Genomic DNA, 12,440 nt, shown 5'->3' with positions numbered 1-12,440 from the left:
CCAGTCTAATTAGCATATTATGCTTTTATGATTATAGGCTAGAGGCCCAGCACGCAGGAAATCGTGCGCGAGTAACTTGCTTCCGCTTGCCTCAGCTGGCCGCCCAGCCCATAGCCCCTTGTAGCTCTCCACCACTAGTAGCTCACACCCACCCCCCACCTCGAGAGCTGCGGCTCCTGGGTCGGAGGTGGGGGGACTGAGAGGTGCTCAATGCACCCCCTGGTGACCGGTCATTACAGTGTTATGGCGTTAGGGCCATGGGCCTTTTATAATATAGATAGACTTTGTGTTAGGTGATCTTGCCCAGCTGTAGGCTGATGTAAGTGTTCTGAGCACACTTAAGGTAGGCCGGGCTAAGCTGTGATGTTCTGTATGTGCATTAAATGCATTTTCGACCTGATGTTTTCACCCTGCACTGGGGCACTGATCGGTACGTAACCCCATCGTAAGTTCATCGTTAGTCGAGGAGCATCTGTGTAGTACATGTGAACTGTTCTGTGCTTTGCTTTTTTTTTTAACTTAAGAACATATCTTGGCCCTGTCCAGGTAGCTCGGTTGGTTGGAGCACTATCCTGTACAGCAAAAGGTTGTGGGTTCGATTCCTGGTTAGGGAACATACCTTGTTGTGGGTTTGATCCCTTGTCGGGGCCCGTGTGGGAGACAACCAATCGATGTTCCTCTCTCACATCGATGTTTCTCTCTCTCCCCCCCCTTCCTCTCTCTCTAAAAATCAATAAACATATCTTCAGGTGAGAGAAAAAAAAGACTGTATCTTGGAGCTGGCTCACACTAGCATGTATGAAGCTGCCGATGCTCGTTTCCACGGTGTCCGGAGTGTGGGTGTGTGGTAATTTCTGGTGCAGTGGCTTATTGCTGGGCAGTTACGTTGCTTCCATCTCCTGCTATTTATTGTAAGCGGGGCTGTAGAGAATGACATGGTCCGTCTATTATTCCCTTCATTTGTGTCACTCACAGAACTCCTTGAAGTGGAATTGCTGGCCAAAGTAACTTGATGGATATGGCCCAATTGTCCTCCCTGGAGATTGTATCCATGACTTTTTCCCAGTGATGTCTGGGGCCTGGTTCCTCGCTCTTTCCCAATACGGAGCCTTCCTGTGCTTCTGGATCTTTGCCCAAATGTTTATCGAACCTCAATTGTGTACTAACCATTCCACCCGCCCCAGCTTCTCCCTGGCCTCCAGCTTCCTTCCCAGTCACCAGCTGTCAGTCTCCGCCAAACCCCTGCCCCACCCCCGCACCAGGCAGTCAGAAGAGGCCTGTTAAATTGCACATCTGCTCCTCTCCCCTGCTCAGAACCCTCCCTTGGCTCCTCAGTGCGCTCATGAGGAAGCCCAAGCCCCTTCCGGGGCCTCCAAGACCTCTCATTGTCTGGCCCATTTCCACCCATCCCCTCCTCACTCGCCACCTTCCAGCACCAGGCCTTTGCACATGCTGTTCCTTCTACCTGGAGTGCGGTCCACCTGCAGCCTGGTCACCCCCTACTCACCCCTAAGGCCACAGCCCACCTCAGGGCCGGAGCTCCCTGGGGTGAGGTCTCCTGCCTCTCTGCCTCTCCCTCTCCCTCAGTGGGATTTGTACTTGTGGGTTTATTTGGGTGATTAGCAGAGCAGCCCTGACCTTCCCCACAAGTTGGGATTTTAGGGTCAAAAAGGCAGGGTTTGAGTCCTGCCTCTGCCACTTACCAGCTTTGTGAATCGGGACAAGCCCAGGGCTCTTCTTGGCCTTGGTTTCCTCATCTGTGAAATGGAGATAGAGCTCCTGCCCATTGGATGCTATGAGGACGCCAGGGAGGTGGTCTGGCGCTGACGTGCTGCCCCCTCTGCACAGCTAGATGGTTGTAGTTGTCATTCGATTTGGCTCCAGGCGTCATGGCCTAAAGCAGCCTGCAGTCAGCCAGACATTCTGGTTAAAAGAATGATTTCCTTTGAAATATATATTCCCAGTCACTAGATTTTCAGGAAGGAGGTTAATGTGGTGCACTGATGGGCAATCACAGTCCCTTATTTATCTTTAAGCATTTTGTCTGTTTATTTAATTTGATAGGGGATTCTTTTCAACTTTCAACTCTGTCTCAACTTTTTCTTTTGAAAAATGTTAAACCTACATAAAATAGACAAGAATAGCGCAATGAACACCCACCTGCCTTTTACATTTGTTTTATGTCTCTCTCTCTCTCTCTCTCTCTCTCTCTCTCTCTCTCTCTCTTTATATAGACACTAGTGGCCCAGTGCACAATTCTTGCACCGGGGGAGGGGGTGTCCCTCAGCCCGGCCTGCGGCCTCTCCAATCTCGAACCCCTCGGACATCCCTCTTGCAATCCGGGACCGCTGTCTCCTAACCGCTCACCTGCCTGCCTGCCCGATCACCCCTAATCACTCTGCCTGCTGGCCTGCTCGCCCCCAGCTGCGCCCTCACCAGCCTGATTGCCCCCAACTGCCCTCCCCTGCCAGCCTGATTGCCCCTAACAGACTCTGCCTTGGTCCTGCTACCATGGTTTTGTCTGGAAGGACATCCAAAGGTCTGGTCTAATTAGCATATTACCCTTTTATTAGTATAGATTTATACATTTAAAAAATTAGTGATTTTTGAGAGAAACAGGAAGGAGAGAGAGAGAGAGAGAGAGAGAGAGAGATTGATTTGTAGTTCCACTTATTTCTGCTTTCATTGGTTGTTTCTTCTATGTGCCCTGACCAGATGTCTAACCTGAAACCTTGGTGTATCAGGACAAGGCTCTAACCCAGTGGTCGGCAAACTCATTAGTCAACAGAGCCAAATATCAACAGTACAACGATTGAAATTTCTTTTGAGAGCCAAATTTTTTAAACTTAAACTATATAGGTAGGTACATTGTTATTAACTTAATTAGGGTCCTCCTAAGGCTTAGGAAGAGCCACACTCAAGGGGCCAAAGAGCCGCATGTGGCTCGCAAGCCGCAGTTTGCTGACCACTGCATAGAGCTACCAGGCCGAGGCCCAAAACATTCTGTATCGCTCTTGTTTTGTTGTTTGCTTATTTCATAACCAGTCTGGGGTCACATGCCGCACTTATGAGGTCTTGCTAAGGTCTGAATGTTTGTGTCCCCCAAATGCGTATTTTGTAATCCTAACCTCCAAGGTGATGGTATTAGGAGGTGGGGGGCCTTTGGGATGATTAAGTCATGCGAGTAGAGCCCTTTGGGGTGATTCACAAGGAGGCCCCAGCCCTGATCGGGAAACTAAGTTGGTTAGAGTGTCATCCCGATACACCAAGGTTACGGGCTCGATCCCTGGTCAGGGTACATACAAGAATCCACTGAATGCATGATTGAGTGGAACAGCAAATCAGTGTTTCTCTCTCTCTCTCTCTCTCTCTCTCTCTGGCAGCCGATCAATAATTCTCTCTCCCTCTCTCTCCCTCTCTCTCCCTCTCCCTCTCCTTTTCCTCCTGCCTTCCCTCCCTTCCTTTCTCGCTAAAATCAATAAGTAGAAAAAATTTTTAAATACATCTTTAAAAAAAAGAAGGAAAGGAAGAAACGAGTTCCCAGAGAGCTTGCTTTCCCCTCGTACCATGTGAGGAAGCCAGCGAGAGTCTCGGCGGTCTGCAGCCTGGAGGAGGGTCTTCACTAGAACCTGACCGCGAAGGTACCTTGACCCTGGACTTCCAGCCTCCAGAACTGGGAGGAAAACCTATTGCTTATCAGCCACCCAGTTCATGGCACTTTGTTAGTCACAACGGGATGAAGGCAGGTGTCTTTTGACCTCAGTGTGTCTTTGGGTTTCGGGATGTGGTCCTTTAGGAGGACAGGACAGCTGTTCTGGGCAATGTCCCACATTCTGGGCTGTTGGCTGTCTTCAGGTTAGATCGGGTCATTTGTTTTGGAGGGAATACCACAGCTCGGTGACTGTCTCGGTGGCTGTCTCGGCGTCTCCCATCAAAGGACATGGGGTGGCAGTTTGTCCCAATTCAGTGACGGATCCTGTGGCTAAGGTGATGCGTGAGTCTGCTCAGGCGGCCGTAACAAAATGCCACCTGCTGGGTGGCTTGAACAACAGAAACTTACTTCTCACGGTTCTGGAGGCTGCAAGTCGAACACTGAGGTGCTGGGGGGTTGGTTTCCTCTGAGGCCTCTCTCCCTGGCTGGCAGACAGCCCCTCTCACTGTCCTCAAATGGTCTGTCCCCTGGGTCACACTCGTCTGGTGTCTCTGTGTGTTCAAATGGCCTCATCATCATTATTATTATTATTGTTATTATTATTATTAAATTCTCACCTGAGGATACATTTTTATTGATTTTAGAGAGGAAGGGGGAGGGAGAAGGAAGGAGAGAGGAAGAACGTTGATGTGAGAGAGAAATATCCATCAGTTGCCTCCTGCACGCGCCCCGGCCTTAGTACGTGCCCTGACTGCGAACTGAGCCCGCCACCTTTTGGGGTACAGGGTGCTGCTCCAACCAACTGAGCCACCTGCCAGGCAAATGACCTCTTCTTATAGGAGACCAGGCAAACTGGAGCAGGGCCTACCCTCAGGGCTCTTTAACTTAGCTCTTTAAACACTGTATCTCCAAATGCAGTCACATTCCAAGGAAGTGGGGGTGGGGATTGAAACATGAATTCAGGGGGACACAACGCAGCCCACCACAGGTGGCGACTGCCAGGTCCCTCCTTTGTAACGGGGCAGCTCTCCCTTTGTAGTGCTACGTTACCTGTGGGATGCTACTTGCAGGCTGTGTTTTCCCCTGCTTTTTATTTCTAAGTCTTTGCAGGCAATTCTTTGGGCTCGGTGTTGGTTTTGGGCTCAGAGAGTTAGAACAGTAAATGCCCAGCAATAGGGGATGACCTGTTTCTGACTCTGGATTTGGGATTTTTCTTATCCCCGTTTTTCAGAAGTGGAAACTGAGGCTCAGAGACGGTCAGTTACTTGCTCAGGGGCACACAGCACTTTTACTCTAGGAATTACTGGCGTGTGCTAAGTGCGCCTGTGTGCCAGGTACTTAATGATACCCATCTTACAGGTAAGGACAGTAAGGCCAGAGAGATCTGGCGTGCAGTCGGCCAGTGTAGAGCCTGTTTGGTACCAGGTCTGACTCACTCCAAGGCCTCACGCCTTATCCACAGTCTTGCGTGACATCTCAAAGATGAACAGCTTTCAGCCCTGCGGCCTTCCTGAATCCTGACACCAACCCTGGTCTCTTCAGAATCTCCTAACGTTGTAGCAGGAAGCTGGTTAAGAATGGTTTTAATCCGATCTGACTCAATGAAATGTATTAATAACATTACTTACCTCTACTCATAACCATGCCCAGAATCCATAATGCCCTAACGTAGAAAGAAGGAGAAATAAAAGGAAACGAGTAGAGCATATGTCAGCACATTTTATTTCAGTATTTAATCCTCGGCCACAGTCCCAGGGAAGCTTAACCCCTTCCCCAACAATTTTTTTGTTAAAAACGTTTCTTTTTCAGACTAATTTTTTTATTTTGGTTCTATATAGTATTTTTGATGCTGGTTATGAAAACAGTTTGTAACTCGTCTTCCTATAAACCATATTTTTTTTACCATATTTTCTTAGTATACTCGTTGACGACTGAAAAAGAACATTTTGTGAAAACGAGTATACACGTTTCTGCCGGGGAAGGGGTTAATGAAGGTGGCAGTTGCTTTTGACCTCATTAATGCGGTGGCGACGGATGCAGCCTGAACCAGCCTGGCAGACTCGGTGACTTAAAAAAATTCACTTTATTTTAAAATTAAGGGAAAAATACAGCACTAGGTTCTGGGCTCTGATGATATTTAAATATATATATATTTTTTATTGATTTCAGAGAGGAAGGGAGAGGGAGATAGAAACATCAGTGATGAGAGAGAGTCATTGATCAGCTGCCTCCTGCACGCCCCTCACTGGGAATAGAGCCTGCAACCTGGGAATATGCCCTTGGCCGGATTCAAACCTGAGACCCTTCAGTCCGCAGGCTGAGGCTCCATCCACTGAGCCAAACCGGCTAGGGCTCTGGTGACTTTAAACAGGGTTTTCACTGACACGAAATGGTGGTGGGAGGTTCAGAAGTCTTGCAGGACTTGTGTGGGATGCCCTTGGTTTGTAGGCCGTGTAGCATCTCCGGGCCTGTCTACTGCCTGCTGAGGGTGCCCATCAGTCACCAAAATCACCCCAATGTCTCGAATGTCCGCTAGAGGGCAGTATTATACCACTGAACCTCGCCGGTTTATTATATATTTTTTAAAATGTTTTTTTCTTCTTGATTTCAGCGAGGAAGGGAGAGGGAGAGAGAGATAGAAACATCAGTGACGGCTCCAGCTGGTTCGGCTCAGTGGAGAGTCAGCCTGCAGACTGAAGGGTCCTGGGTTCAATTCCAGTCAAGGGCACATGCCCAGGTTGTGGGCTCCATGCCCAGGAGGGGGCGTTCAGGAGGCAGCCAAACAATGATTGTCTCACCATTGGTGTTTCTATCTCTCCCTCCTAGGACATGTACCTTGGTTGCGGGCACATCCCCAGTGGGGGGCGTGCAGGAGGCAGCTGATTGATCTCTCTCATCGATGTTTCTAACTCTCTCTCTCCCTTCTTCTCTGTAGAAAATCAATAAAATATATATTAAAAAAAAATAAAAAGAGAAACATCAGTGATGAGAAAAATATCACCAATTGGCTACCTCTGGCACACACACACCCCTCCCCACAATGGGGATCAAGCCCTCACCTCCTGGTTCATAGGTTGACACAACCACTGAGGAAGTCAGGTGGGCAGTTTCATTGTATTTTACAGGCTCCAGCTTTAGTAGTTCAGAGCAGGGCCTAACTTAACAAAGCTTCATCAGTCTGGGCCCATGGTTTAAAGGGTTGTGGGTTTTTTTTGTTTTGTTTTTATATGGTGGGTTTCTTTTAAATGTATTTTTTTAGGGAGAGGGAGAGAGAGAAAGAGAGAGAAATCGATGAGAAACATCAATTGGTTGCCTCCTGCACGCCCCTAAGTGGGGACTGAGCATGCAACCCGGGCACGTGCCCTGACCGGGAGTCAAATGGTTGACGTCTTTTTTTTTTTTTTAAAATATATTTTATTGAGTTTTTACAGAGAGGAAAGGAGAGAGATAGAGAGTCAGAAACATCGATGAGAGAGAAACATCGACCAGCTGCCTCCTGCACACTCCCCACTGGGGATGTGCCCGCAACCCAGGTACATGCCCTTGACCGGAATCGAACCAGGGACCCCTCAGTCCGCAGGCCGATGCTCTATCCACTGAGCCAAACCGGTTTCGGCAAATGGTTGACGTCTTGGTGAGCAGGAGGGAGCTCAGCCAACTGAGCCACACCATCAGGACTAAACGAGTTGCTTTTTATCCACTGCTGCCTTTGGCTGCTGAGCAGAAATTCAGCCCATTTGCCAAAACTTCCTTTTTTAAAAAGAGAAGCTGGCCCAGCTGGTGTGGCTCAGTGGTTGAGCATCGACTCATGAACTAGGAGGACACTGGTTCCATTCCCAGTCAGGACACATGCCCAGGTTGTGGGTTCGATCCCCAGCATGGGACGTGTAAGAGGCAGCGGATCGATGATTCTCTCTCATTATTTTTTTTTTAAATATATATATTTTTTATTGATTTTCTACAGAGAGGAAGGGAGAGGGAGAGATAGAAACATCAACAGTCGTCAGCTGCCTCCTGCACACCCCCTGCTGGGGGTCGGTCGGGCATGTGCCCTGACCAGGAATCGAATCTTGACCTCCTGGTTCACAGGTCGATGCTCAAACAAGATTTTATTGAGGTATAATTGATGTACAAAAAGTTGCACTCATTTAATGTATACAATTGATGAGTTTTGAGGTAAATTTAATCTACAGAAAAATTAAAAGAACAGGAGCCTGTGTACTCTTCACCCATACGCACCAGCTGGCCTTTGCCACATTTGCTGCTCTGGTTGCTCGCTCTCTCTACACACACACACGCACACACACACACACACGTACGCACGTACACACACGCACACACACACACACGCACATACACACGTACACACACATACACGCATGCACACTCACACACGTACGCACGTACACACACGTACACATACACACATGCGCGCGCACACACGTACACGCATGCGCACACACATACACACGCACGCACATGCGCGCGCACACACGCACACACACATACACGCGCACACATATACACACATGCGCACACACACGCACACGCACACACACACACTGTTTTTCTTTTGCTGAACTATTTGCAAATGAGTTGTAGTGGTCATGTTAACGTCACACTTCAGCTTTCAAAGTGCATCTCCTAAGAATAAGCTCCTACACAGCTACAGCACGGGTACTACCGTAGGAAAATAAACAGTGCTCCATAACACCATCTCATGGAGTCCATACTTGAATTGCCCAGTTGTCCCCAAAATGCGTTATGGTTGTTTCTTTACCCTCAATCCACGATCCAAGCAGGGATCACATGTTGTGTTTGGTGGTTGTGTCTCTTTAGTCTCTCTCCTTTTTATTTTATTTTTAAAATATATTTTTATTGATTTCAGAGAGGAAGGGAGAGGGAGAGAGATAGAAATGTCAACGATGAGAGAGAATATTGATCAGCTGCCTCCTGCACGCCCACTGCTGGGAATCGCGCCCATGACCCGGGCATGTACCCGGACTGGGAATTGAACCATGACTTCCTGGTTCATAGGTCGATGCTCAACCACTGAGCCACATCAGATGGGCTAGTCTCTCTGCTTTTTAAAAAATGGAGTTATATTTTAAGTTGCATTTTATCTTAAAATGTTAATTTAATAATTACAATTTTAAATGTAATTTCAATATCAAATTAACAATTAACTTAGTCAAATTAACCTTGAATATGAAGTTAACATTAAATTTAATATAATAAACTGATATATTATCATATTTTATCTTCACATATTTGTTAAGATCAACTCTTAAGTATACAGCTTGATACATTTTTATTTATCTTTATTGTTGAGAGTATTATAGATGTCCCCCATTTTTCCTCCATTGGCCCTTCCACCAGTTCCTGTCCCACCCCAGGCATTCACCATGCTATTGTCTCTATCCATAGGCCATGCATATATGCATATAAATTACGTGGTTAATCTCTTCCTGCCCCTCCCCTTCCCCTTGAGATCCAGCAGTCTGTGCCACGATTCCACGCCTCTAAACCTGTTTATTAGTTACTTATGTACACACCATGGAACTACCAGCCAGGTCAAAATATGTGTTTATTTTCCTTTCATCCAAAATATGACACCCATCTTTTTATTGTTGTTAATCCTCACCCGAGGATATTTTTTCCATTACTTTTTTATTTATTATTTTTTAAAATATATTTTATTGATTTTTTTACAGAGAGGAAGGGAGAGAGATAGTCAGAAACATCGATGAGAGAGAGAGACATCGATCAGCCGCCTCCTGCACATCCCCCAATGGGGATGTGCCCACAACCCAGGTACATGCCCTCGACCGGAATCGAACCCGGGGCCTTTCAGTCCGCAGGCCGACGCTCTATCCACTGAGCCAAACCAGTCAAGGCTCCATTAATATTTTAGAGACAGTGGAATGGAGGAAGGGAGGGAAAAAGGGAGAGAGGGAGGGAGAGAGAGAGACATTGACTGGTTGCCTCCCACACATGCTCTGACGTGGAACCTGCACCCCAGGTTCCTGTCCTTGACCAGGAATCAAACCACAACCCTTCAGTGTGTGGGCCGACACTCCTACCACTGAGCAACACCAGCTAGGACAACACCCATCTTTTTATTAACTTTCATGACACTGATATTTTTGATCTGGTGACCTGCAGTTTGAGTTTGTCTGGTGCTTCCTCATGGTTAGGTTCAGGTGATGCACTTCGGAGGGGCTGTCGCAGCCGTGACACGGTGTCCTTCCCGGCGTTGGGCGTGCCGGGGTCACTGGGCCCAGGACCGGTGATGCTGACCTTGCTCACCCGGTTAAGGTGGTGGACACCGTAAGGGTGCCTTTCTCTCCTGTCACGGGGATGTTATCTGCGGGCTGTACTTAGAGGCCTGGGAGGCACCCAGTGTTTAAAAGCCTGAGTGGCCAGAGGAAGCCCATCTGGGGGCAGCTAGCATGTTACAAGGCCCTCAGGGCAGCAGCTGGAAGTCTCAGGGTTAGGATCTCAGAGGGGTCTTAAGCAAACACCCCACCCGTCCATCACTCTAGGGGGAAGCGGAGGGAGTTGAGACCTACCCAGGGAGCCCCCAGGGAGTTTGGAAAGATGCGGGTATCGACGATGGGACCCCCCCCCCCAAAGTGCGCCTGTCTTCCTGCAGCTCCGGGACTGCGGAGGGCTGCGGGAGGTGGAGGTGACCGCATGCCTGGTGTGGAAGGACTGGCCTCACCGCGTGCACCCCCACAGCCTCGTGGGGAAAGACTGCACCGACGGCGTCTGCAGGGTGCGGCTCCGGCCTCACGTCAGCCCCCGGCACAGGTACCCAACCCCGACCCCAGAGCCTCCGCTCTTGGTCATGGAGAGTCTGAGGGGCTAAGAATCACCCAGGGAGACCTCAGGGCCAGGCCCAGCTCAACCAGACTCTCCCGACGGCGTTTCCCAGACGAGCAGCGGGCGAGCGGCCGGTGGGGGTGGAGGGATCCCCTCAGGCCTGGAGCCCTGCCCCACACATTCACACCGGAAACTGAGGCTCTGAGAGGTTGCAGGGCTACAGAGAGCCAATGGCAGAGCTGGGATCTGACCCAAGACCCGACTTACCTGCAAGGCCTGTTCTTTCACTTTATAATTTTCTTTCACTTTATGATTTATATGTTTTTGATAAATAAGAAATGAAAAGGTTCAGCAAGAGTGTGCAGTGAAAAATGAATTTCCTTCCTCCTTTGGTCTTCCAGTTCCTAGTGTCCCCTCCTGGAGGCAGTTAAAAATATGCTCTGCGTAGATACATCTTTTCTCTCCTTATAAACAATAGCAGACACTCGAACCTCATTTTTGTGTCCAGTACATCTTGGAGATCGTGCCTTTCAGAACAGTTGGGGCTGCCCCATCCTTTTTACTGGCTGCATAATATTCCAACGTGAGGATGCACACAGTGACTTGATATCAATGTATATTATTGATATCAGAGAGGAAGGGAGAGGGAGACAGAAACATCAGTGATGAGAGAGAATCATTGATCGGCTGCCTTCTGCATGCCCCCCAGCTGGGGATAGAGCCCACAACCTAAGCATGTGCCCTGACCGGGAATCGAACTGTGACCTCTTGGTTCATAGGCTGACGCTCAACCGATGAGCCACACCAGCCTAGCAACTCCTCTATTAATGGGCACCTACGCTGGTTTCAGTCCCTTGTGCTTCTATGATAAACTGAGTCGCAGTGAATTGCTTTATGTATAGATCATTTCTTCTCTGGGATAAATTCCTAGAAATGAAATTGCCGGCTCCAAGTAGGTACCTGTATACTCTTAGTGATCTATACATTTAGTAGGAGCGGGGATTTTTGTTTCTCTTGTTCCCTGCTATATCCCCCGGCGCCTAGCACCTGCCCGGCACACAGTAGGTGCTCAGAAGATATTTGTGGAATGAATGAATACGGACAGATCGTCCTCCAGTGTGAATTGCTGGAGCATTTCCAGCCCCACAGCAGCGGGCCAGAGTGGCTGACTCCCCACCACCTCACCCGCAGGGGGTGCTAGCACATGCTTTGATCTTTGCTGTCTGGATGCGTTTGTGAAAATTGGCACTGCGTTGGTGTTTCATTTGAGTTTTCTTATCAGTGAGGTTGGCCAGTGTTGACACCCCGGAGGGTTTGAACCCCGGACCCCTTCAAAGCTGGGACCCCTGGGCCCAGGGCAGGTAGCATCTGCTGGAGTCCTCCTGGGGGTTAGAGCTACCCCTGCCCCCTGGTGATGACCTCCCTTCCACCTGCCCCCCACGCAGCTTTAACAACCTGGGCATCCAGTGTGTGAGGAAGAAGGAGATCGAGGCTGCCATAGAGCGGAAAATCCAGCTGGGCATCGACCCGTATAACGGTGAGCCCAGACCCCACTCCCTCTGCCCACTCCCCTCCCCTTGCCTTCTCTGGGCCCTACCATCGCCTCCAGTCCTCCCCTCTCCCCCACCTTCAGCTTTCCTACATCAGTGAGCCCAGCCCCCACCCCCTCTGCCCACGCCCCTCCCCTTGCCTTCTCTGGGCCCCACCATCGCCTCCAGCCCTCCCCTCTCCCCCACCCTCAGCTTTCCCACGCCTCTCTCGCAGCTGGGTCCCTGAAGAACCATCAGGAGGTGGACATGAACGTCGTGAGGATCTGCTTCCAGGCCTCTTACAGGGACCAGCAGGGACAGATGTGCCAGATGGATCCCGTGCTGTCCGAGCCTGTCTACGACAAGAGTGAGTCGAGGGTGCTGTGTCCATAGGACTGTCTTTGGCTGCAGGTACCAAAAAGCCCCACATACAA

General features: G+C 49.3%; 1 protein-coding gene across 1 annotated transcript in view; it reads left to right on the top strand.

Annotated features, from left to right (window-relative positions):
* The window catches only part of RELB (v-rel avian reticuloendotheliosis viral oncogene homolog B), a 57,907-nt gene that overhangs the window by 33,032 nt on the left and 12,435 nt on the right, over nt 1-12,440 (top strand). Inside the window, 3 exon segments of the mRNA XM_006759554.2 lie at nt 10,308-10,465; nt 11,923-12,014; nt 12,242-12,373. Of these exon segments, the coding sequence (XP_006759617.1) occupies nt 10,308-10,465; nt 11,923-12,014; nt 12,242-12,373 (382 nt within the window).

Source organism: Myotis davidii, unplaced genomic scaffold, assembly GCF_000327345.1.
Source record: "Myotis davidii unplaced genomic scaffold, ASM32734v1 scaffold796, whole genome shotgun sequence".
NCBI classification, from domain to species: domain Eukaryota; kingdom Metazoa; phylum Chordata; class Mammalia; order Chiroptera; family Vespertilionidae; genus Myotis; species Myotis davidii.
The sequence above is the reverse complement of the archived record's forward strand: the minus strand, read 5'-3'. Positions and strand labels throughout refer to the sequence as shown.